Source organism: Emys orbicularis, chromosome 12, assembly GCF_028017835.1.
Source record: "Emys orbicularis isolate rEmyOrb1 chromosome 12, rEmyOrb1.hap1, whole genome shotgun sequence".
Classification (NCBI taxonomy): Eukaryota; Metazoa; Chordata; order Testudines; family Emydidae; genus Emys; species Emys orbicularis.
This window is the reverse complement of record NC_088694.1, coordinates 3,241,279-3,268,437: the sequence shown is the minus strand read 5'-3', so window position 1 is coordinate 3,268,437 and position 27,159 is coordinate 3,241,279. Positions and strand designations below refer to the sequence as shown.

General features: G+C 39.8%; 1 protein-coding gene across 1 annotated transcript; it reads right to left on the bottom strand.

The window, feature by feature from the left end:
• Positions 1 to 26,785, bottom strand: RAD21L1 (RAD21 cohesin complex component like 1). Its single transcript, XM_065414796.1, has 12 exons — positions 26,642 to 26,785; positions 25,302 to 25,431; positions 23,616 to 23,715; positions 21,436 to 21,542; positions 20,302 to 20,487; positions 16,524 to 16,625; positions 15,584 to 15,697; positions 13,369 to 13,598; positions 9,952 to 10,054; positions 6,763 to 6,902; positions 4,747 to 4,824; positions 1 to 189 (listed from the first exon to the last, which is right to left on the bottom strand). The coding sequence occupies exons 1-12, from the start codon at positions 26,783 to 26,785 to the stop codon at positions 1 to 3; spliced, it is 1,623 nt and encodes a 540-aa protein (XP_065270868.1).
• Between the last annotated feature and the right edge of the window lie 374 nt (positions 26,786 to 27,159).

The window sequence follows — 27,159 nt, the reverse complement described above, 5'->3', positions numbered from 1 at the left end:
TCAAATAGTATGGAACTTTGGACCCACAGTTGCTATAATATCAGCATAGGGAGCACACTGAGTAAGCTCAATAGCCAGCTGTTTCTTTAGAACAAGGAAGCCGTAAAACTTGGCTGAAACTTGTTTCCGGTCATTGTTCTTACAGAGCTCAAAAAAACTGACAGAACTCTCTCCTGATTTGTTGATGTACTGTATAGAAAAAGAAATTGAAAAATATAGTTAGGTCAGTTTAACTGCTAATAAAACTAGATCCCATGGTGTTGGAACCAAGGTACTGATTTTACAAACATTTTTGCACAGGAGTAAATATTTACAGGATAGAGGCCTTAAGATGGTTTCTTATCTGTATGTTTTAATGTATGTAATTTTCCTAAAGTTCTTTATAAATTTTACAGTGTTGCCAACTCTTGCAATTTTATCACAAGTCTCACAATATTTTGTGTTTTCTTAACATCCCCCCCCTTCTGGAATCAAGAGATTGCATGGGAATCTAAGCTTTCATTTTAAAAAAAATTCTATCCTTTGTGGTTGTGCAGAAAAGCTTGAAAAGATAAAGCAAGTGAATCCTAACGGGGCCAAAATGCAAAAGGCAAACAAAAAGTACCTAACATTTATTTAAAAATCTCATCATTTTGGGGGGTCTGAGTCACGGTTTTTGGATGGTTGGAGTTGGCAATACTGTTGATGATACAAGATGCAATGTATCCCATAAAAATCTACTTAGGCCTTGATCCTGCAAAACGTTACATGTCTATTTACAGTACAAGTCATTAGTTCCATTTAATTCAATGGGACTACTCAGATCCATAAAAACAATCACACGTGTAAGGCTTTGCAGAACTGCCAGTCCTTATATTATAATTTACTGTGGCTTTTGCTATCTTCCCTTCTAAGTACAGCAAATACCATTAAAAATACAGTAAAGTCTATCACAACTTGGTAAACATTTGTGTGATTTTTGTAAATGGCCATGTGTGTGACTATGTAAACATACACACATGTATCACACCGGATATGTGTGTGTACACACACACACACACGTATATCACACACAAAAACTATGTTAAAAGAAGATTATTAAGGTTGCAAAATCAAGTACTCCAAAGTTAGGAAATGCTAGAATTAAGGTTGCCTGTACCCCCCTTGTATGTTTGCATTATGATACATTCTTTAATTCTATGATCACTTACTATTTTTTTCACAGAATCCCTGCCTCATTCAGTGCACAGAATAGTCTATGCTCAATTAATGCACAGCTATTAAATATTTTGTTTTCTCCTAATTGTTCAATGTGTGGCCCATGCCTTATTTACCACACATTATTCAAATCTTGTTCTGAAGAGAAAATTATTAATTTTCTCATGGGTTTTTCTATAGTACTCATCACTATAGCATCAAGAGAGTGAGGCTTTATAAGGGGGTCTTGCCCCCTGTACCACTTCAGTTCCTTCCACTGCTAACCCAGAGAAACCATAATAAGACTTTGAGAAAGAGGGGATGGTGGGTGGGAACTGTGAATATGCAGTCATCTCACAGAACTCTGGTTACAAGGAAGTAACCTTCATTTCTTCTTCGAGTGGTTCTGCATATTCCCAATTATGTGCAGTGCTGAAAACTCAGGAGGTTGGAACAGAGTCCTAATTAAATAATGACTGAAGCATTGACTCCAGGAGTGGTGGAAGCTCTCTCAAAGGAGGGGGGGCACCAGCACCCAAACTGTGCCGCCCCTTCTCCCTGAGACCCTGCCCCCACTCCGCCTGTTCTCCCAAGGCCACCGTATGTAGGTTCAATATGGATGCCATGCAATCCACCAGGTCGTAGAACTGAAAAGTATCCTCAGAAGGGGAAGAAGCAGACAGCACACCCACATGCTCATCAGTTGACATCAGCCCATCAGGTGACATCAAAGTCAGTATCCATTTGTTCTTGTTCAAAAAGAGGAGCTATCTCCTCATCCTTCTCTTCAGATAGTGTATCAGGTACCATTGCCTGAGCTGCCAGTGGATCTGGTTCAACCAGATCCAATGATTGCTGAGACACTGGATCCTTATCAGATGAAACATCACCTCTCCATCCATAACTAGGCTGATTCAGAAATTCCTGCAGTGCAATGCAACGGGGCCATGGAGACTAGGACTGCCAATCTCTCCAACAGATGGGATCCGGAAACACACCATAGGAGGAGAAGCAAAGGAGTGAGGGAACCCAGGCGGAGGAGGCATGAACTGGGATGAATCAGGTGTCTTAATTCTTTCTTTCCTCCTCTAAATGAGGATACTACCTCAGAACCACTATGGATCATACCAGAGACAACAATGGAACCAGAAGGCAAAGAGAAATAAAAGGTGAGAAAGATCTGCCAGAGGATCTTGCAGGAGTCTTAGGAAGAGGATGCATTGATGGATCTGGAGAAAGAATATCTCCTCTGCTGTTCTCTTTCCTGGTGAAGAAGACATTGACCATGGAATGGATGACACCTGTCTCTTCTTCATCGTCCTCTGCCTCTCAGTTGGATCTGATGAGTGATGAGAAGCAGGAAGGTGCACATCACACACACTGTAAAAGTCCTCTTCAGGTCTGAGGACAGTCTCTGAACAGAAGCAGAGGATGGAGCCTGTCCCACAAACTTAAGTACCAGATCCAAGTTTGAAGTTGAACCCAGAACCAACTAGGGTTTCAGAGTCAGAACCACAAACGCCATGTCAGACTTGGATGGAGCTGATAAATCTGACGTACAGAATCTGGCATTGCTAACACTGGCTGTCTTCTCACTTGTCTTCTTCCTCAGAACAGGTAAGGCTGGAGCCAACCATGTGGCTCCAGGACCCTCAGCAGGAAGATGGCCTTTTAACACCAGTGGTGCCTTCGAAGCCCTGGCAGTTTTAACAGAAGGATCCGGAGACTGAACTATTGAAGACCCCAATGTCCTGGGAACCTTTAAGCAGCTTAGTCTTGCTGGAGGAAGCCTCAGGATCTGAAACTGATCTCTTAGGCTTCAGATCCGACGACCATCTAGAACCAGAGGATTTAGCAGCTAAAGCCTCCATAAGCAGAAGCACCTTCAGTCTATTCTATGTGTCTTTGCATGCTCTGGGCATGAAATCCTGGCAAATGGAACACCCAGAAGGAGAATTACCTTCAACCCAGCACTTCAGACATCTAATGTGGTCATCCAATGCCAGGAAGACAGCTGGGCACAAAGTACATCTCTTAAATCCCAGCTTCTTCTTCTTCTACTGTTCTGCCATATCATGGAACCGAACCTACCAACTCTCCTTAACTATCGACACTTATTACTTAACTACACTGCACACTAAGAACAACAGCTAAAACTATCAAAGGCACTATCAAAGGAGGAAAACCCCTGGATCTGAATGGACTGGAATGGTTCACTTCTGTCTGCTGCAGCAACTGGAAGGAACTGAGGTGGTAGAGTGCAGTGCCCCCTTACATAGACTTCCCCTCAGAACATTCAAAAGCATTGAGGGGAAGGCTGGGGCGGGGGGTGGGGGTGAACATGCGCTCTAATAGGCAGTGCTTGGAGAAGGTTCTACTGTTAGGTGCCACCAGGTGGGGCAATATGCAGAGCCATTTGAAGAACTATTAATTCTTTACCCCAATCTCTCAGACCCAGTCTCCCCACAGCCATCTCCCAGGCTTGGTCTCATCCCTCTGTTTTCCATTCCTCCCAGGCTGCTCCACCAACTGCCTGGCACAGTCATCTGCCTCCACTCCCAGATCTGGCTTATGTCCCCTCTACATTCAAAACAGACAGCTGCCTCCTCAGTGCCAGCCTGGGGGCAGGGAAGAGAAGGAGGGCATCAAGAGCACAGGAGAGCCAGTCTCCCTGCTCTCACTTCTGATGCCTGGCCCACAGCAGTCCAGACCTGTAATTTCAGGGAAGTCCTTCTCAGTCCTGGGCTGGAGAATGCCAGATTCTGTATGAACCTTCTGAGTTTTTAGCTGTGAAGCTCTACTAAGCAATTGTTGCAATTGTTCAAAGACTTACACTTTGGCCAAATTTGGGCAGATTTTCACAGGGAAGGCAAACAGCACCTCCCTGACATAAAGGCAAAAACCTTTGTCAAATTTCAAGATCCTGCTCCAAAGCATATGGACACAAGAGCGTCTTAAAATAAAGGTCATCAGAATTTTTTTAATATGGGCAAAACAATGTACGTTTCCCTAACATCATTCTGAGAAATGTCTGAATCATTTGGGCTGAAATTTTCCAAAAAATTTAGCCTGATGCAGACACCCAGCATGTAAAACTTTAGCTTGAACAGTTTGGCAAAATTTGGCAAAGTTATGAGCAATTGAAAATAGGGTCTTACAATGGGAAGTGTCGGGCAACCTTAATAATAGGCAGTGCTACCAGACCCACCAATAATAAAATCATGGTCCAGTGTTAAAGCAAACTTCAGAGTGAGAAATCAAGTACTCCAAAGTTAGAAAATTCTAAAAATTCCAAAAACTGTCCAGGATTTGCCACTATACAAAGCATTCTGAAGCCTGAGAGTATCACACATGAAACTCTTACAGAGACCAAGTATCAGAGGGGTAGCCGTGTTAGTCTGGATCTGTTAGTCTTAAAGGTGCCACAGGACTCTCTGTTGCTTTTTACAGAGACCAGCTGCACATGTAATGTATCAACAAATAGCAAGTGGTTGTACATTATATTTTATGGTTCAATCCAAGTCAATAGCTGATTTAAAAAGCATCTAATGGCTAAATCCAACGTCATACCCGTAAAGTGTTCAATATTCGAAGAGTTCTTTTGCTCCACCTTCTTTCTTCACTGTCTTGATCATTCCTCACCATCTCCTGTATAGGAGATTAATACAAGCATTAGATGTAACTTATAAAAAATCACATGCCAAAATGTTAAAAATGGGACAAGTATTTTAGCTCACTCATTTACATTTCAACAGTTATTTACCTCCCTACCTGGTAAACTTCACTTTTTAAGGCTGCAATTTTTTTCTTATGTGGCCCATGTGTTCTCTATTTTAACAATGCCTAACCACATCAGAGCTGGATTAAGGGGAAAGCTGGGTATTTTGGTAGTTGTGTAGGGGACAGTTGGGGCTTTTGGCACCTGTGGAGTACTAGGCTGTAAGGAATTGTAAAAACATTAGATAGATATTGCTATTCAGATGGGCTCAAATCTTGTTTAACAACATTTTAATTACTATGCAAGCAGCCCCGCTGACTGCAGTGGGGCTACTTGCAAAGTAAGGCGCTTATCAGTGTGAATAAGCATATCAGAACCTTTTAACTATTTTGCTACTGTTCATGGGCCAATCTGGCATTTAAAATGTTCTCTCTGTATTTTGGAGTTAATGACCTATTAAGATGAATGGGGCACTTCACACCACTCATAGCTACTGTTTCAAGCTGCCTGCAGACTCCAGTTTAAACTTGGTGCAAGTTTTTAAGATTTTTTTCACAACCATTAAGGTCAGAAACTTTTTTTAAATGAAAGCTCACATTCTGCAGCAAGGAGTTGATTCAAGGCAAATTCCGAATGCTTGAATGGTGGAATACACGGGGCCTTACCAAACCAGGGTTTCATATTTGTGCAAATTTTGACACCCACAGGAAAAACTTGACAAACATGAATTCTACATTTTTAAAATAAATAACTTCTGTATTCATTTTTATTTGAAATTTTGGAAGGATATTGTTTTTACTGGCTTCATCCTCTCCTTACAGAAAGGAGTATGTACTACCAGTCTTTAATATCTCAGTATTTTTTACAGTAACTAATATCCCCACCCCATAGGCAAGGCACAGACTTGTGTTCTGCAGGAGTGATTGCAATGCCTCCGCAATCTCCACTGGAGAGTCGCAACTATCAGATTCATAGTCAGTGTGTATGCACAGACTCCGCCCCAGCTTGTTCCCAACCCTCACCTGCACCAGACTGTTCAGTCTCCCTCTGTGGTGCACAAAGGATGTAGAGGTCCACCACACCCTTCTACAGTGCACTACAGCATGGCTTAAAAAGGAGCAGAATGTATTGTGGGACCCACCACATTGGTGTAAATATAAACTCTGTCTACGTTATAGCAAAAAACCTCAAATTAAAACTAACAAAACAAAAGGTCCTGTGGCACCTTTAAGAAGATGTATTGGAGCATAAGCTTTCGTGGGTGAATGCCCACTTCGTCCGATGCATGCACATGCATCCGACGAAGTGGGCATTCACCCACGAAAGCTTATGCTCCAATACATCTGTTAGTCTTAAAGGTGCCACAGGACTCTCTGTTGCTCTTTACAGATCCAGACTAACACAGCTACCCCTCTGATACTTAACAAAACAAAGACATTTTCTAGTTTTGCTAAGGACACTAAAAGACTTTATACTGTCCAGGGTGATGTTACTAAATATCAGGGAGATCTGAAATCCTATCCTTGATAAAAATGGCCATAACATGTATCTTTTTCAGCACACATAAATAATAATTAGGTTCAATTCATAAGTAGTGTATAAAGAGTTAATAAGTGAATAGATATTTTAATAAATGGTTAATAAATTGGTATAGCATCCAACAAATTTGCTTATAAACATGGTTTATAACCATCCATAAGGCATTTTACTAATGTACTTAAAACATCTATAACACAAGCTACTCATGTCTGTAACATACGTAGTAAATAATTAATAGATGTTATAACTCTCTGTAAATGGAAACTTAATATAAAGCGTTGCTAATAAATACATGCTTTGGTTCTTTTACATTTATTGAAGGTGCTTACTATAGCCTCATCAATTTTATTAGCATCCTCATTTCTGCCATTCTGTAATGCCAACACAAATGAATCATCAGTAATAGTTCTCTCCGTTTCTGTATGAGCTGACTCTTGCAGGTAACTTGACTCTTCTATTATCAACATCTCTATATTAACAAGAAAACAAAGTTTAAAATGAAGTTACATTGAATCTCAAAAATCAACCACCATTAACACCTAACGATCATGGAGGATAAGAATCAAAATGAGTGCTGAGCAGGAGCTGTGTACCCAATGGTACTTTGGGACAAAAAACTAGTGGAAGAGTTTTCTTGGAAGCATTTAAAGACCGACCTTTCACTTGCAGGAAAACTGCAAACTTTACAAAATAAATGACTGGTTAAGAAGCAGACTTATTTACCATGGAATAAACACTGTTTTCCACTGCAAGTATAGTTCTCTCAACACATCCTACAGTGAAATTCAGCAAGTGACAATATCACATTCTACTCAATGTGAAGTATAATGCTAGTAGTCACATTCTCAAATTAATAAAGGAGGAGGAGTAAATAAGAAAAGGGACCAATTCCAGCACTGGAATAAAAGGTGCAATTTCTATTGTTTTCTCTGCACTCATTTATGCCAGGGCTGAAATTGATCTAAGTGATACTAGTGCCAAAAAGAGGCGGAATGGTTGTATGTGCTGAGGGAGCTAGTCTGTGGTCTGTAACACTTCTGTCCATACTTCCTTTTGCTTGTTTGGTTACCATGGGTAAGTAGACTTAGCAAGCAGCCGTCATGCAGAGGTGGATTAATGTGTATGTGATACAGGCTGGGTATGACGTGCTGTTTATTCACTACCATTGGGCAAACATTAAAGTATGCCTATACATTTTTATAATTATGCCATGAGGCTGCTCAAAATGAACTGGGTGAATCTGGGTCTGAAAATCTTTTTTAAAAGAGACTGAGTACACTGCTAAGTACTGAGGAAGAATAATTGTGGATATAGAGGTATCCTAATCTAATTCCTCTAACTAACTTCTTGACAACATTACAGATTGTTTTCTCTAGATGAATTGAGAACCAAAAATGGGTGGAACACCTGTAATCAAGCGTTTCCGGAAGAAACATGTCTCTTTCTGGATGTTCTGCAAAGTCTCAGTCATCCAGAATAGAATAGACCTAAATACCTGTTTTGGGACAGTGGGCTATTATTGATCAATCTCAGAATAAAATGAAAGCCTTCTTTGGTTTCAGTGGTGTCCTAGATAAAGAGACCCTCACAAACCTAACATACCACAGGGAGAAAAGGAAGTCTGCTAACAAATGTACTATGCCTCTTATTCTTAAGCATTTTTTAAACAGGACGTTGAAGTATTTACAAAAGCAAAATATGTATTTCTTCTTTATAACTAATTAGGGCTGTCAAGCAATTAAAAAAATAATTGCAATTAATCACACTGTTAAACAATAATAGAATACCATTTATTTAAATATTTTTGGATGTTTTCTACATTTTCAAATATATTGATTTCAATTACAACACAGAATACAAAGTGTACAGTGCTCACTTTATATTTATTTTTGATTACAAATATTTGCACTGTAAAAAACAGAAGAAATCGTATATTTCTGTTCACCTAATGTAAGTACTGTAGTGCAATCTCTTTATCATGAAAGTTGAACTTACAAATGTAGAATTATGTACAAAAAAATAATTGCATTCAAAAATAAAACAATGTGAAACTTTAGAGCCTACAAGTCCACTCAGTCCTACTTCAACCAATCGCTCAGACAAACAAGTTTGGTTACATTTGCAGGAGATAATGCTGCCTGCTTGTTTACAACATCACCTGAAAGTGAGAACAGGTGTTCTCATGGCACTGATATTTACGTGCCAGATACACTAAAGATTCATATGTCCCTTCATGCTTCAACCATCATTCCAGAGGACATGAGTCCATGCAGATGATGGGTTCTGCTCGATAACAATCCAAAGCAGTGCAGATCGACGCATGTTCATTTTCATTATCTGAGTCAGATGCCACCAGCAGAACGTTGTTTTTCTTTTTTGGTGGTTCGGGTTCTGTAGTTTCCACATCAGAGTGTGGCTCCTTTAAGACTTATGAAAGCATGCTCGACACCTCGTCCCTCTCAGATTTTGGAAGGCACTTCAGAGTCTTAAACCTTGGGTTGAGTGCTGTAGCTATCTTTAGAAATCTCACATTGGTACCTTCTTTGTCAAATCTGCAGTGACAGTTTTCTTAAAACGAACATGTGCTGGGTCATCATCCGAGACTGCTATAACATGAAATATATGGCAGAATGCGGGTAAAATAGAATAGGAGACATACAATTCTCCCCCAAGGAGTTCAGTCACAAATTTAATTAACGCACTATTTTTTTAACGAACATCATCAGCATGGAAGCATGTCCTCCGGAATGTTGGTGAAGCATGAAGGGGCATTGCAATGCTGGCTACAAAAGTGCCATGCAAATGCCTGTTCTCACTTTCAGGTGACGTTGTAAATAAGAAGCAGGCAGCAGTATCTCCCGTAAATGTAAGCAAACTTGTTTGTCTTAGCGATTGACTGAACAAGAAATAGGACTGAGTGAACCTGTAGGCTCTAAAGTTTTACATTGTTTTGTTTTTGAGTGCATTTATGTAACAAAAAAAAATTTACGTTTGTAAGTTACACTTGCACAATAGAGATTACAATACTTGTATGAGGTGAATTGAAAAATACTTTCTTTTGTTTATCATTTTTACAGTGCAAATATTTGTAATAAAAACTAGTATAATGTGAGTACTGTACACTTGGTATTCTGTGTTGTAATAGAAATCAATACATTTGAAAATATAGAAAAACATCCAAAATATTTAATAAATTTCAATTGGTATTCTATTGTTTAACAGTGTGATTAATTACGATTAATTTTTTAATCACAGTTAATTTTTTTGAGTTAATCGCGTGAATTAACTGCAGTTAATTGACAGCCCTATAATTAATATAATTGTTGTAACAAATTGGTTAAGTGGGTAACCAGTTTTCTTAAGCTTTAAGCTTTTCTTGCCTTTCTGGTTTGTGCAGTGATGCACATTGAATGTTTTGTGTCTGAAACACTAAATAAAATGTGTGAGTTTAAAAAAAATATTTTCTGGTGGTTAAATAATAAAATCAGTTGGGACAAGCAGAATTATAAAAATCTCACCTGTAGTCTCTCTCTCTTGTCTTATTTCTTCAGTTTCAGACTCTGTCTGTATACCTTTTCTTCCAGTCTTAAAGCCAAGATACTTAAAGCAATTTGCAAACAACTGTAAAAACAAAGATTTGTTTCTAGAATGTAACTTCAGATTAATAACTAACAACAAAACATAACAGAAAATACAAGGAAATGATGGACAGTTACTGTATATTAATTGCTTTGATCCAGAATTTAGAGCCATTGACTCAGACCCTGTTAACAAATTTTGCTGAGATTCTCTAAGTCAGGAGTTCTCAAAATTCATTGCACTGCGACCCCCTTCTGACAACAAAAATTGCTACACGACCCTAGGAAGGGGGAGCATTAGATGTAACTTATAAAAAAATCACATGCCAAAATGTTAAAAATGGGACAAGTATTTTAGCTCACTCATTTAAATTTCAACAGTTATTTACCCCTTCTGACAACAAAAATTGCTACACGACCCTAGGAAGGGGGACTGAAGCCTGAGCCCACCCGAGCCCTGCCCCTCCGGTTGGGGGGTGGGGTAGGGGATAAAGCTGAAGTCTGAGGGCTTCAGCCGCAGGCAGGAGGCCTGTAACCTGAGCCCAACTGCCCAGGGCTGAAGCCTTCAGGCTTCGGTCCCAGATGGTGGGGATTGGGCTTCAGCTTCAGCCCCTGGCCTCAGCAAGTCTAAGCTACCCCTGGTGACCCCATTAAAACGGGGTCGCAACACACTTTAAGGTCCCAAGCCACAGTTTGAGAACCGCTGCTCTAAGTGAGAAAGTGGCAAAGCTAACATTGGGCTGGATCATCTCTCTCTCCCTCCCGCCCCCCCCCCCACCAATAATGAACCCCACTGGAGTGGGATAAGGGAAAGAAAAATCTGTGAGGTTATTCACATGGGAGTTTCTCTCATATAGTTGTGGGGCCATGATTTGTCTCCATGTGGAACAGGGTGTGGCTCTGTCCCTAAACCTTGCAGATCTGAGGGATCTGTATGGATCCAAAGGATTAACAAGAGGTTAGGGCCATCTGCATGGAAGCCTGTGCCTCAATACTTGCTCTTGCATTCCAGTGTCCTCTTCCAGGAGCTCCCCTGGAACACTCTTAAAGGGAGGAGTGACCCACTAAAGAGGTGCCCCATATAAAAGGTAATAGAGCCTACATAATCTCTGTGGGGCCAGTAGGGGGACACTATATGCTTCCTTTTGCCTTACTCCCACCCAGGTTGGGCTCTCCCAGCAGTCTTCATCCCATCATGGACCCTGAACCTACAGAAGATTGTCTGGAAGGTCCCTGAAATCATGGGAGAGGAAGCAAGGAACAGTGCCACCAAGCAACTGATACCTCCCTCCTGTGTAAAAGAGGTGAGGATCCATGCCTGGAAGGTCCTTCCATGCATGATTTGACCTATTTTTCCAGCCAACATCCTTCAGCATAATAAGAAGAAAGTGTTCAAGAGATTCTTATCTTGTAATGAGCTAAGAGATGTAGACATGGCTGGATACAGAGATACGTTTTAGGTCAATGGCAAACTACCTAAGTACATTATTATCAAAAAAGATGTAGTACAGTGTCTTATTGCAATTAACCAATGAAGGTTTGTACTTAAAATGAAAAATTAAAACCATAAGTTGAGATTTTGAAAGCAGTGCAGGGGATTTTGCTACACAAAGACATGTATCTAAATCCCCTGCACTGCTTTGAAAATATTAATCATTATATTTCATGCAAATAGCCTCACTGGTTTCAATTGCCTTCCTCTAAAATAGTTAATAAAAGGGAAAATTAAAAACATTTGAAATAAAAATATAAACACAGGTATACCACAGGCTTCTGGTTTAAACATACACACTGTTGTTCAGGATTCACAACATACTTCTTCCTTCTGCTTTGCTTCAACATTTATTTGACAGAAGTCTTCTTGTGATAATGTTCTATTCTAATTACTTTATTTCCATTATACTGAAAGACTGAAGTCTTTTGTCTAACACTGGATGGACCAAGATAGTGACAGCTGTTCACTATACCATTATTGAATAGCTGAATTCTGACTGGCTTAGAGAAATGACTTGTGTGCTTCCGATAAGAGCTTAAAGTACAGTTTTGTTTTTTTAAAGTATGTTCTACTTGTAACCGGATGAAGTTTTATTTTAAATCAGTAAATAAGTAGCCACCACCAGTAATCTGATTAGCTGGCACTATTTCCATTTGGTGCAACTGAAAACATGTTTCAGAAACTAAAATGAATGAAATGACAATTTCAGTAAAACTGGACATGTCCACAGATATTTCAAACAATTTTAACACCATTTCTCTGTAAGGCCTCTTGCCTTATAAGACTGTTAGAATGTTCTTTCTAAGGGCTGGTCCACACTAACCCCCCACTTTGAACTAAGATACGCAACTTCAGCTACGTTATTCATGTAGCTGAAGTCGAACTATCTTAGTTCGAACTTACCGCGGGTCCACACGCAGCAGGCAGGCTCCCCCGTCGACTCAGCGCACTCCTCTCGCCGAGCAGGAGTACCGGCGTCGACGGCGAGCACTTCCGGGATCGATCCGGGATCGATTTATCGCGTCTAGACAAGACGCGATAAATCGATCCCAGAAGATCGATTGCTTACCGCCAGACCCGGAGGTAAGTATAGACGTACCCTGACATAAGGCTCTTACTACAACAGTACAGCATCAGGTCAAGTCACACATTTTTCCTCAAGCTGATCTTATTTGGTTCTATGAATTTAAAGGTTAGTAATTTTTTTTCCTGGAATTCATTGTTCAAAACTAGGACTTCCTAGAATATAATTCCTACTCAATTAGATTATAGTAATAAAACAATAATCATAATACATTTGTATTTACTTGGCAGCCTGAAGACCTCAGAACACAAACAAAAAAACAAAAAAAAAGTACTTTGAAATCTATGGATGGAAAGCACTATATAATATTTTTATTACTATTATAACAAACAATAATTGCAGAAGGTCAATATGGTCTAGTACTAATTACAGAGCAATAAATCAGAAAAATAATAATGTACCAATGTGCAATCAACGAAGGGCTTATATGTGAAATCACAAACATACGCTCACATTTCTATGCCCTCTTGTATTGATTCTTGGAATTTTGAAGATGAAGGGCCTGAATTCTAGAGATGGCAGACTTTTCTGTAGAAGCAAATACCAGCGGATACAAATATATTCATCAGATGTCCAATTACCTGAATTTCTGTACAATTAGATAATGTTCAATTATTAATATTTTCACCTGCAGTTTATTGGACACACAGTTACTTGTGCACACAAAATGAAGCCTGCAGAATTGGAGACCATCTCTGATAATCAGGTCCTAAATATGCAACAATCCCATCACGTATATGGTAATGTCGTAACTGCATACAAAGGCATAAACCTTTACCATTTGTAGCTCAGCATTAATCAAAGGCTGTGTAGTACGGGACAGAAGTTTATCCACTCCTCCTGACTTCTTCCACATCATCAACTTTCTTGTAGGGGGTGCAAGATCCAACATAGTAAGAGTATCCATGCAGTTGCTAAGCTGTTTGTAAATAGTACTGCTGCTGAGCTCCTTCACTACATCAACAAGCAACTTCCTCTTTCTTTTAAAGCTCCTTCTCCCTATGACAACTAAGCATAAGAAACAGTCACAAACATGGACGTTTATCTCTTTTTCTGATGGACACTTGTCTATTACTGTACTAGAGGTGTTGGGTATCACAGGACACATCGGAAGTAAATGATGCTATTCAAATTGAATTATTTTTTCCATATTTTCATTGTTCAGCATGTTGGTGATCTGAACAGGAGCTCTCCCTTACTCATAGTTCTGATGACAGCATATACTGTAACAAGAGTGTGGAATGGGGAGGGGCTGGCTTGTGATCTTCTTAACGCAGAGACTTGGATATTAGGCCATCCTGACATTGCTGACCTTCCCCTTGTGGGCCATTTCCCCCACTTTACTCCCAGTCCTCAACTCTCTTCGTAAAACATTTCTGCAGCAACTTAGAGGGCATTTTGTTTATTGCATGTGTACTGGTAACTCTCCTTGAGAGGCCAAAAGTATCACCTTCATCTCCCACACCCTCACATCCCGAGGTCAATCTTTCAGCTTAAAAAAAAAAAGTGTCAATATGGCAACCACCAGCGAAACAATAAGGGACATTTTGACTCCAGTTTAGAACATTTTCCTCTAATTTCTTGTTGAATTATGAACATATACAAACAAGTTCTGATGCTTTAAAACTTAAGCATGAATATAATAGTTGGAATAAAAAGGACAGGCTGGAAATAGTTTAGAAAAAAGTTGAGTGAACAGGAGAATTACATTGATAATGAGGGGACCTTTTCACCAAAAGTTTTCAGAAAGACAGCCTCTTCATTTTATTGGGAATTCTGTATACTCTCAAGTTCAAATACCTCTAAGTGCAGGAAGATTTATGAATATTGTACTCAAAAAGCTGTAAAGTAATGGTTTATTTAAGTAAGAGCACACGATTAAGTGTGTGAGAGACAGGCATTATACCTCGAAAGCAAGTACCTTCCACCAACAGAAGTAGGTCCAATAAAAATATTATCTCACCTCCCTTGTCTCTCAGGCAGTTTACTCTACTGAGAAGTTAGCCAGGCCAAGAATTGCTAACGTCCTTAAAAAAGTAGTATTTTAGGATTAATGTCTGGTTTTGTCAGTTTTAACCCTTTAAGATGTTGAATGAGGAGACATAGACACCAACACATGGAGACACACAAATTTATGATATACATGCATCTCAATAGTCATTTGGCAGGAAGGTTGGAAAATGTAAGCATTCTAAGGTTTAGTTTCAATATGAATGGTGGGAGTGTTTATTTCATAACATTTTTTTCCATTGTACCATTTTATATATTTGATAACACCCACAGATGTACCACATGAGTTGGCCACTGGATGAAACAAATTACACTTTCATTTCTTGTATCTCCAAGGACTGATGATGTCTCTTTGAGACTTCCAATTTTAATCTTCTTGAATAAACTGACTTTGAACACCTGTTAATCACAGTAATGAGGAAAAACTTTCCTTTTTCAATATCTTAGGGAAATCTTTATGTTTAAGTAAAATTAAGACCATGAAACAAAGCAAACCCTGAAAATTCACCCTGGAATCAGAAAGTCAATGTTGGTTCTTTCTGGCTACAACTCACCCACAAAGATTCTGCAACTAGAACTGAGTTAACAATTCTGATGGTATATGAGCCAGAATAGAATACAGTTCACTCTCCTATAGCAGTATTGGTTTTGCATTGCTAACAGGAGTGAAAAATAATAAAACTTATTTTAGTAAGTGGAGAGGACTGTGAATAAACATTGGGAGTGGATCAGTTGATGTAAGAAAATGCCCTTTTTGCACAGTCACTTTTCAGAACAGAACTGAACTTTGACAGCAGGAACAGATGAAATGTAAGTAAATAAAAATAATCTCTGATACAAATATTATTAGTAATAATGAGTGAGGAGAGTAAAGCAAGTAATATAACTAGAATAATTTTATATAACATGCTTTTCAGGGTTTTCCATGTAGCAGGAATTGTAATATTTGCATGCACCTAACAGGAAACTGATTGAACTCTGACCTGTAGCATCAACGGGCTCAAGTGTAAATCCTTCTTTTTCATTTGTCAACAGCGTAGTTTCACTCATCTGGTGGCTTTCTTCTGGATGCATAGAACCTACATAGCTGAAATTCACTGTAAAACACACATCCCACAATCCAATAAAAATATTTTAATTAATTCATTTGGTATCAAAACACAAATATTAGAGTTAGAAAAATGAGTGTAAGTCTTAAGGTACAACAGAATTTTTTTTCTCCCTGAAACTAATTTCTAAAATAATATTTTAATACACATATTTTGCACTTCTGCAGTTTCTTTCATTATAGGAACATAGGACTGGAAGAGACCTCCTGGGCCATCAATTCTAGTCCCCATCTATCACAGGTAACCCCATCAGATAAACTCATACATTAATTTATCAAGCTCCATCGTAAATCTAGATATCTTTTTTTCCCAAGTACACGTACTGGAAGGCTGTTTCAGAACCTCACTCATCTGATGGTTAGAAACCTGCTTCTGATTTTCTGCATAAATTTATTCATAGCCAGTTTATACTCATTTGCTCTTGTGCCAACACTGTCCTTTAGCTTAAATAGCTTTTCTCCTTTCCTAGTGTTTACTCTCTTGATGTATTTATAAAGAGCAGTCATATCCCCTCTCATCCAAGGAGCTGATATCAAACTAAACCTCACAACATCCTCTGAGGTAGAAAAAAGGTATAATGTAAAAACATGTTTATATCAATGTCAAGTTACAGACAAGGAATTCCAAGAATTAATTATACCTGAAAGGGGAACAAAGTATAAAAGAAAAAAGGAAAACAGAATCCAAGACAGTAATGAAGCAAAGGATACGATTCTGATCACATAATGCCTGCATAACACTAGTATTATACATTAACAAATAAGTGAAGTGCTGATTTAGGTAATCAGAAGGAACAGAAACACTACAAACTCACCCACTGCATTATCATCAGGAAGCTCCTGTGACAAAGGAACTTCTTCCTCCATATCAAGAATGTCATAAATTAGGCTATTTTGCTCAGTCTTCAGCAGATTTTCTTGAAAATAAAATGCATAATTTTAATCACTCTAAGCTTTAGTGGTAATAAAACAAATGACCCAGCCAAGTGTTACTATTTAAATATTAGTCTTGCGTTTAAAGCAAGAGACCGACTTAAACAAGTATAAAGATTTAGAATTAAAGCTTTCTTAATACAAAACAATGTGTATAAAGGAGAGAATTAGACTTAATTTTGAATTTTCTGCCTTTCACCTGTGAAAGTATGATCTTTAGTGTTGTTTAAAAATAGTTTTTTATATATAACTTCCTTATTCTAAAAAACAAACCCCCAAACCTGTTCTAGCTTATATACAACGGTAATCACCAAAAGCTAAATATATACATTTCAAAATTAAAACTAATCTGTACATTATCATATTTTACAATACCCTATGGTATATCAACTACATTAATACAAATGTAAATTTATATCTCAAATAAAAAGCTATTAAGTAAATCATAGGTGATCTGGTCAACAGGGTAGACATATATTAAAATGTTTTAAAATAGCATTATTTATGCAATAAGCCAGCAGAATCCATTATAATGAATTATTTAGAAGGAATTATATAGAGCTCAATCCTGCAAGATGCTGTGCATCTCCTGCGAAATCAATGGGAGCTCAGGGTGCTTGGCTAATCAGAAGAGGTGTGCAGCACCTTGCCAATGAGGCCTCAGTGCTTACAGAGAGTGCTTTATAATTAGTAAAATTCTATGTGAACATGTCAAAATTGATTAACTCATATTACAAATTATTCACTTACTAGACAGCTGTTTGTAAACAAACTATTTTGAGATAAATAAGCAGAAAATAACACCATACTTTGGTAAAATGTCTATTATTTTATATTTTTACATGTTTTGCAAAATCATAATGAAAATTTAACAGACCACGCACAAAGTGTACTTAGCTGCTCTTGCTATTATGAGGAGGATGAAATTAAAAAAACGTTTATGATATTTTACTTGTCAAAAAAAATTATTCAGATAAGTGGGCATCTATGTTTCGGCATCTATGTTTCCCCCCTGAAAGTTAAAAACAATAATTTTTTTCTTCTTCCAGCACTTTAAAAAAAATGTGCTTCTGAGTTAAAATGTGTATACCAACTTTTATACAAGTTTTTTTTATAGTTTCATTATTAACCCTTAAAATAAATGGTTTGTATGTAAATTCTAAGACCATTAATTATAGCTATTTACAGTGCTGGTCCTTCAAAACTGCAGGCATGACGACACACTTGAGTTGCCATTAATTTCCAAATATTTCTTTTGAGAAAAGTATTTTGTTGTAGTACAAAAGGAAAGGCTGTAGTTCTAAAATGTTTTTGCTTGGATATAGATGCAAAAAACAAAAGCTGAGGAAAATGTACTGAAACCAGTTTTAAGCATAAATTTCAAATGATGATTTACTTGTGATGTTTTATTATGGAAGCACCACTTGCAGTGACATAGGGCATGGCTACACTTGCAGATGTAGAGCGCTGTGAGTTAAACCCGCCTTCGGAGAGCGCATTAGGGAAAGCGCTGCAGTCTGTCCACACTGACAGCTGCTTGCGCACTGGCGTGGCCGCATTTGCGGCACTTGCGGCGGCATTGGGAGCGGTGCATTATGGGCAGCTATCCCAGCATCTAAGTGACTGCAATGTACTTTTCAAATGGGGAGGGGGGTGGAGTGTGACAGGGAGTGTGTTGTGTGTATGTGGGGGGAGAGAGAGTGGGTTTTTGGGGGGCTGAGAGCATGTCAGCATGCTGTCTTGTAAGTTCAGACAGCAGCAGACCTCCCCCTCCCCCCGCCTCTCTCTCTCTCTCTCTCACACACACAGCATTCCCGGCTGTCAGAAATGGAGCTTTCAAACGGTATATCCGCATTCCTACAGTGATTAAAAACAATGACAAGAGTGGCCACTTGACTTAAGGGGATTATGGGACCTTTCCGGAGGCCGATCACAGCGCAGTAATGCAATACCTCGTCCACACTGGCGCCGCGGCGCTACAGTGGGTGCGCAGCAAACGTTATTCCACTCGCCGAGGTGGAGTACCAGGAGCGCTGTAGCCGCAGAGTCAGAGCGCTCTATGTGCCTTGCCAGTGTGGACGGGGAGTCAGCTAGGGTGCCTGGGGCTCCTTTATTGCGCTGTAACTCACAAGTGTAGCCAAGCCCATGGTAAAGGCAGAGCTGAGTTTTGCACTTAAAGCAGCGACTCAAGCGCTTTGTTACATATGAAGATACAGCATATCCTTCCCCAAACTGCTGTACTTACTCTTTGGGAACAGAATTAATTTCCTCAGAATTTACAAGTAAATTGTTAATTAGATTGAGTTAAAATTAATTAAAAAAGAGATCCTCTAAAAATGTGGCATACAATGTAGGGCTGTTTAATTGTCCTGAATGATCTTAATAACAGAATAATACAAATGATTCGGACTTTATTTACAGTTAAAACTCACTCCATAGACTACATCTGAAGACTTTATTTTTTAGGATTAATGGTAATTTCTCCCTGTTTATTCTTTATAGCTGAACGTTTCTCCCCAGCAAGGGGCTAACAAGTAACATTCCATTACAATTAATTCTGTCTAGAACTGCCCTCTTTCAAAATGCCTGCCACCCCATTTTTCTCAAGAAGACTCAGGACATAACTTGTCCACAGTTAGGTGATCATTTTGAGAAGGTCACCTATCTCCCATTGTTCTCAATGGGAGTGTGGCCATAGGGTGCTCTTAACAAAAAAGTTGAGTGGCTTCACTCTTACTGGAAACAGTGGAAAGTAGCGGTCATTTTTAAATGGGGTATATTGACTGAGGGAAGATATGGCCTCAGTCCTTCTGAGAACAATGGACTATTGAAACCATTTTGCAAATGGGCAATTCTATGTAAGTTTCACTGAAGAAGATTCTTATATACAAGCTTGTGCTGATGGAGAGACTTTCATTGGTTAAAAAAAATGACAAAAAGTGACAATTAATGCTAAACATTTATTTTCAAAAGTAAACTGTTGCACCAGATCTACTAAACAGAGGACAGAAGGGGGAAGCCAGGGATATAGTGCAGGAGTGGATCAGTGGGGAAGGGGAAAACTGGTTTGTGTGCACACATATGCACGTGCTGGGAAATGTGGGGTGAAGGAGAGCGGGCCAAACAGGTGACACAATGAGATGAAATAAAGAAAAAAACCTAATGTATTTTAAAATATCACTTTAATTGAATCTGGAACCCAAAACATTAAAATGCTTTAATCAAAATCATATGGTTATTTCTTGGTGTCACAAAAGGGCAGAGTTAAGATTGTCTGAATGCCCTAACTGTGCATTTCCATATCTTAACATGTTTGAATTTCTTTTAAGTTTAACTTTAACTCTCAATTTCCTGGTTTTATAATGCCTGATTGTGGAAAAATTGGAACATTCCCGTAATGTATTTTACCCTAAATTGCTGATATGTACTCTCAACCTTAATTTCATTTTAACGGAGTTTTTGTCTGGGATTATATAAATGAGCTCAGTTTATTATTAAGTAGTGAAAAACTAAAAGTGCAAAAGGAAACACACAGTAAATTACAGAAAAAATGTTTTCAAATGCAAGTTCTATTTTTATTTACATTTTGTGTGGGGTTTTTACAGTAAAAATACTTTGGATAGAATTGATTGGATTGTGTTAATCTATGACAAACCATACCAATCATATCCCCAGGAACATCTTCGTCTCCAAAACCATCGAGTTTGAATCCATGTGTGTCGTCACGTAGTATAGATTTGTCTCCAGTGGTGCTCACTGAGCTGTGATCAGGCAAGAGACTATTAGTACTCATTAATATGCCATCATTGAAGAAGCTATGTCCTCTTAGTATTTCAGTCTCCTCACCTGAACAAACATATATAATTACTGACAACTCCTTCTGTCAATACAGATAAAATACACATATGTCAATTTCCTCAGAACTTTATAAAATTCTCAAAATGAGGTTGCATTACAGAACAAACAATTTCAGCTAATTCAGTAAAAACACAAAATATATTAGGCTATGTCTACACTGTGCACTGTACAGTGGCACAGCTGTGCTGCTGTAAGGTACGCAGTGTAGCCGCCCTTTGTCGGCAGGAGAGAGCTCTCCTGCAGACAAAATAAAACCACCCCCAATGAGTCAGGTGTGTTTGTTTTTTCCACACCCCTGACCCACAGAAGTTTTACCAATGAAAGTGCAGTGTAGACATAGCCTTGGGCTTGATTCTCCTTTACATTAAGGCCTCTTTACATTCCTCTATCAGAGGAGTGGTTGTGTTAGCTGCTCAAGTATGATCAGCACTCAGGCTTTAATCTGTATTCTCTGATGGGCCAGCCAACTCAAGTGAGAGATTTTTGTGTGTGGACGGGACTTGGGTTGGGCTTAGGTAAGAAGTGAAGTTAACTTTGCAGTGAACACAAGCCTAAATTGCATATATTATGTTTACACTTACTTAAAGGGGCATCAGCATAAATGAGAATTACGCCCATTAGGTTTTCAGTCACTTAGAGCCCATTTCAAAGCCCACTTTAGCCAACAGGTGGATTTTCATTGACTTCAATGGTCTTTGGATCAAGTCCAAAGAGAATAAGTAGACTCCGTAATTACAACAAGCAAACAAATCCTTCATATGAGTAAAAATAAGCTTTATGAACTTGCATACAGTAATTAAATCTTAAAATGTAATTTTATAAATCATTAACAATGTAAATGCATTTGCTTATGAAGTACAATTCTAATAATTTAGAAAAAATGGTGGTAAAAATTCTTACAAATTTTTCAAATTCTAATTTATCAGCTGTTCTCACCAAAATTCCCATCACTGGGAAGCACAGTCATTCTGTAATCTTCCGGAAGTGTGATGTCTTCAGGTCTGCTCTGATTCAAAGTAAAGTGTTCAGCAACATCAATGGCACTAATGAAAAATGTAAAGATACAAAAAACAACATGAATTGAAACCCATTGGCCATGTTGCTGAAAGGCAAAAAGCTTGTAACCTGAGGGTTCTCAAACTTCATATGTTTTTCTTTAAAGACAAAAAGCAATAAATTACTACTTTTTAAGGCTCCAAAACACCCCAGCTGATGTCAACTCTTGTTCAGGGAGAAAGGCAATCTCCTAGGCGACCAGAACCCAAACCACTTAGGGCTTTATTGATTAAAACTGACACTTCTAATTGCATCTAGAAGCTAAAAGGAAGACAGCATAGCTACTGGAAAATAGATGCTATATATTCCCTACATTTGATACCTCGAAGCAAACAGGCAGCTGCCTTCTGTACTTGCTGAAGCTTCTAGGTAATCTTCAAAGAAGTTTGCACAGCACATTAAATAATCTAGTCTCAAAGTCGCAGAGGTACAATGACTATGGTAAGGTCCACGCTGGAGAGAAAAGCATTTAGGGAATATCTTCACTACCAACGTTAAAGCTCTGCCGCGGCAGTGCTTTAATGTGGCTGTGTAGTCGTGGCACCAGCACTGGGAGACAGCTCTCCCAGCACTGTAAAAACCCACCCCGACGTGAGCAGTAGCTACCAGCACTGGGAGTGCGGCTCCTAGCGCTGGTGCAATGTCTAAACTGCCTAAACTGCCACTTTACAGCACTGACTCTTGCATTGCTCAGGGGGGTGTTTTTTCACACCCATGAGCGAGAAAGGTTCAGCGCTGTAAAGTGGCAGTGTAGACAAGGCCTTAGATTAATGCACTGAGGGCAGGTCTTCACTACCCGCCGGATCGGGGGATTGATTTATAGCGTCTTGTGTAGACGCGGATAAATTGATTCCCAAACACGCTTTCCGTCGACTCCGGAACTCCAGCTCGCAAGAGGCGGAAGCGGAGTCGACGGGGGAATGGCAGCGGTCGACTCGCCGCCGTCCTCACAGCCAGGTAAGTCGACCTAAGATACTTCGACTTCAGCTACGCTATTCGCCCCCCCCAGTGTAAACCAGGGCTTAAAAAGAGGAGCTACTGGCTACTGACACTACCTCCAACTACAGGAGCAATTTGTAATCAAGATATATCCCTTGACTGCAAACCTGCTTGACAGGGGAAAACATCATCCCTATCACGTTCTACAAAAACTTATTTTTGCCTACCAACCACACCTTCATCTTGTCCAACTTCAGCTTCTATTAATTTTTTCACATACAAGTCCCATTTTCTGCCAGATACAATGTCACATAATGGACTCCTCAATATAGCATATCATCTGTAAATTAAACCCTATAAACTCTTTAGGTAATTTGAAAAAGGGAGCTCCATCATTGTTCCTCACACAGTGGCACATTGTACTACTTGATTAGACTGAAAGCAATTATGTATTTTTTATCTGTAAGCTACAGGTTTTCTGAAATTAGATTTATAACAAAAAATAGCAAAGACTTTCAGATCCAAAATAACTAAATTTATTGAGATGTAAAAGGAAAATGTCTGTGAAGGTGTACTATGCTTTGGCTCTGACCCTCACTAAAGTCCATCAGAAACAAGTGTTTTAGTTCCCAGCTCTTAGCTTTTGAAGTGTCAGCATGCTGCCTCCCATAACCTACCAGCCCTCAGGGAGCAAAAGACCAGAATTTTAAATTCAATTTTAGATCATGGCAGTGAAGGACTGCTATGCCATGGATCCAGGCTACCCTGTTCTTACAACCGAATGAAATTTAGGCTACTTGGGCTGCCTCCTCTGGAGCACAGCAGTTCAACTTTTCTGTATCTAGTATTCATTCAAATAAATTAAATGAAAAACTTCTAAAGCCTACGCTGAAACAATTACTTCATTGTGTTCTGTGTTCATAAAATGGGATTGGAAGATGTACCAATACATAATTCTATGGCTTAGAATATGGAAGAATCAGGTTATCAAATTCAAATAACTGGAATGACTGTACCACCTGCATGCTGAGTAAGGGTCAGATAATAAGCAAGAACATACATTTTTACCTCTGAGAAAATGAGGCCAGACAAAATATAAAAAAAAGTTGAGAAACATTTACTTCAAGTCAGGTAGCTGTGTGTCAAAATCAGGAAATTCTTCAGGCAATGTAATGGAATTATAAGCAGCTTCAAATCTCTCTTCTGGAAGATCAACAAGTCCTAAAAGAAATGCAAAACATAACAAAATGAGTAGTGATAAGGAGTCATGTTCTCACAAGTGTTTACAATAAGACTGTTAATCTATCAAGGAATTCTGTTGCCATCATAAACTAAGTTTGCCATTGTCATTAGGACCCCAAAATGGAATTTAATCTTTAATTTATGTACATTTCAGAGGCATACTATTTATTGACATACATACAAATGAAAATGCCTGAAAAATGCTAGAGGTTCTGAAATGCTGTCAATCTACTGGAACTACTAACTAATAGCTGTTCAAAGATCATGGAAAATTTTGGCCACTAACAACCACTATGGCCAGGTATAGACTAGGAAATTAGGTTGACATAACTACATCGCTCAGGGGTGTGAAAAATCCACACCCCGAGCGATGCAGTGAAATTGACCTAATCCCCTGGATAGACAATGCTAAATCGAGTTGACATAGCTACAACCTCGCGGGGAGGTGGAGTACCTGCACCGACTGGAGAAGCGTCTCCCATTGGCATAGGTAACGTCTTCACTGAAGCACTGCAGCTGTGCCGCTGCAGTGGTTTATGTGATGGGATCCCTGGGGTGTAGCTTGGGATTGTGGGACTGCGGTGCCCCCCTTAACTCTCCAGCCTGGGCTGTCTCTTGCAATGCTTTGCTAGTGACAAGCAGCAAACCCCTCCAGGTGCTGTTATCACTCAACACAACTGCAAGTGGAGCCTCAAACCCAGGTAGAGTGCATGAATGCTCCCAGAGCCACTCATGAATCACACAGAGAAAGGCATGAGCCAAATGCCCCCAGCTTCCAGCCTTGTAATTCAGGAATATACCATCTTGCACTGTTCAAGACCCATGGGGCCACTCTGTTCTGTTTTATACCCGTCCCCTAGTCCAGTGGTTTTCAAACTTTTTTTCTGACGACTCAGTTGAAGAAAACTGTTGATGCCTGCGACCCAACAGAGCTGGGAATGAGAGGTTTGGGATGTGGGAGGGGCTCGGGATTACCTCGGGCGGCTCCCGGTCAGCGGCACATCAGGAGTGCTAAGGCAGGCTTCCTGACAGTCCTGGCACCGTGGACCGCGCTGCGGCCCGGAAGCAGCCAGCCGCAGGTCCAGCTCCTAGGCGGAGGCGCGCAAATGGCTCCGCGCAGCTCTCGCCCGCAGGCGCCGCCCCACCAGCCAATGGGAGTGCAGAGCTGGTGCTCGGGCGGGGGCAGTGCGCGGAGCCCTGTGGACACCCCCCGCCTAGGAGCCGGACCTGCTGCTGGCCACTTCCGGGGCACAGCGCGGTGTCAGAACAGGTAAGGACTAGCCTTCCTTAGCCGGGCAGCACTGCTGATGGGACTTTTAGATAGAACAATGGCTTTCAGCAGATCATAACCTTTCCCTTGATACATCACATGGCATGCTTTAGGTGAAATATCACAATTATATATAAATGATGAATATGGGGGTTACGGGGCACTCCCCCGAGGTATAGAGTGTCACAGTTTAAGTGTAGACCTGCCCTAGACCATAAAAAGGTTAAAGGACTTGAGAAAGATCATATAATTACTCAATGGTATGTTTAGGAATAGAGCAGAATTTGGTACATACCTGGACGAAAGGCCATCTTCATTTTCACTAGAGCTTCACTGCAGTCTGCCAAGAGGTACTTTGCCTTCCTATGATAGATTCGCACCACTCCCAAAAGCAAGTGTCCTGAGGTGCGCAGAGCAATTTTAACCTTTAATAATTTTTTTAAATGGTTCAAGTATTAATATTTGTGGCAAAATCATTAAGACAAAATAATTTCAGTTATTATACAAAGCAAAAGGTGTACTAGTGAAGTCTTGGAAAAAATTCTTTATCTGCTAGCTAAGTATAGAAAAGGAGCTCAATTAAACAATAAAACAACACAGTATGTGTCATTCTGAGATATTCAGGCTAACACAGGGTTGGAGCTCAAGAACTATTGTCACTGAGGCCTTGGCTACACTGGTGCTGTACAGCGCTGCAACTTGCTGCGCTCAGGGGTGTGAAAACGCCCCCACCCCAAGCGCAGCGAGTACAGCGCTGTAAAGCGCCAGTGTAATCAGAGCCTGCAGCGCTGCACGCTCGCTCGCAGCGCTGCAAGCTATTCCCCTCGGAGAGGTGGAGTACATACAGCGCTGCGAGAGAGCTCTCGCAGCGCTGGCAGCGCGACTACACTCGCGCTTCACAGAGCTGCCGTGGCAGCGCTGGGAAGTCCCGAGTGTAGCCAAGGCCTTAAAAGAAGACAATTCCTGGTGGATAACGTACTGGACTAGGACTCAGAAGACTTCGGTTCTGTTCCTGGCTCTGCCACACTTGCTATGTGACCTTGGTTGGGGCACGGGCTTACCACAGGAAAATGATAAAAGACAACACCACCACATCACCTGTGGGCGAACACTTTTCACTAAGTGATCACTACATATCTGACCTCTCAGTCCTCATCCTCAAAGGAAACCTGCACAACACCTTCAAAACATGAGCCTGGGAGATTAAAGGCGTAACTTTGATAGCCACTAAAAATCATGGGAGCAGAGAGACTGAATTTATTGCTTATTATAACAATCTATGCCATTAACAACCCCCCCCCCACCAGCTGCCTTCCCCCTCTTCCATTGCCCCACTTCACCTCGAAGGGTCCCTTGATATATGTTAACTACTTATGCTAAACAAGCCGTTCCACGTTGTATTTAGCAGTGGCACTCTGAGTACCTTTCCCACACGTGAAGAAGAGCTCGGTGTAAGCTGGGCTTGTCTCCCGCACCACCAACAGAAGTTGATCCAATAAAAGATATTACCTTACCTACCTTGTCTCTCTGACTTCAAATATTGACCTTTACAATATTTGTTGATATATTCTTTTCCCCCCAAAAAAGGATCTACCTTTCTACAACTGGACTTAAACATCGCAGTCAGTTACATACCTTTGGTGAAATGATCTTTTCAATAGTAGTCTCCAAATTGCATTCAAATATGTGAGTTTTTGTGAGCTTTTTCTCCCAATGAGCGGCGAGCCATATTTTGGCCAGTGGCCCACGCTTGTTCATAAACAAATGCATATAGAACATGTTGCCTATACTCAGTAGCTGAATTCACGTGAACTAGGGAAAAACATAAGAATTAATCTTAAAAATTTGAATACACAATTTTAATGGAGATTAAAGAAAACTGACTTTAATGTTCATTATAAGATAAAAGGATAAAATACTTTGGATTGGAGTACTTGTGGCACCTTAGAGACTAACAAATTTATTTGAGCATAAGCTTTCGTGGGCTACAGCCCACTTCTTCGGATGGATAGAAGAAGTGGGCTGTAGCCCACGAAAGCTTATGCTCAAATAAATTTGTTAGTCTCTAAGGTGCCAGAAGTACTCCTGTTCTTTTTGCGGATACAGACTAACACGGCTGCTACTCTGAAACTTACTTTGGATTGGATTTCCAG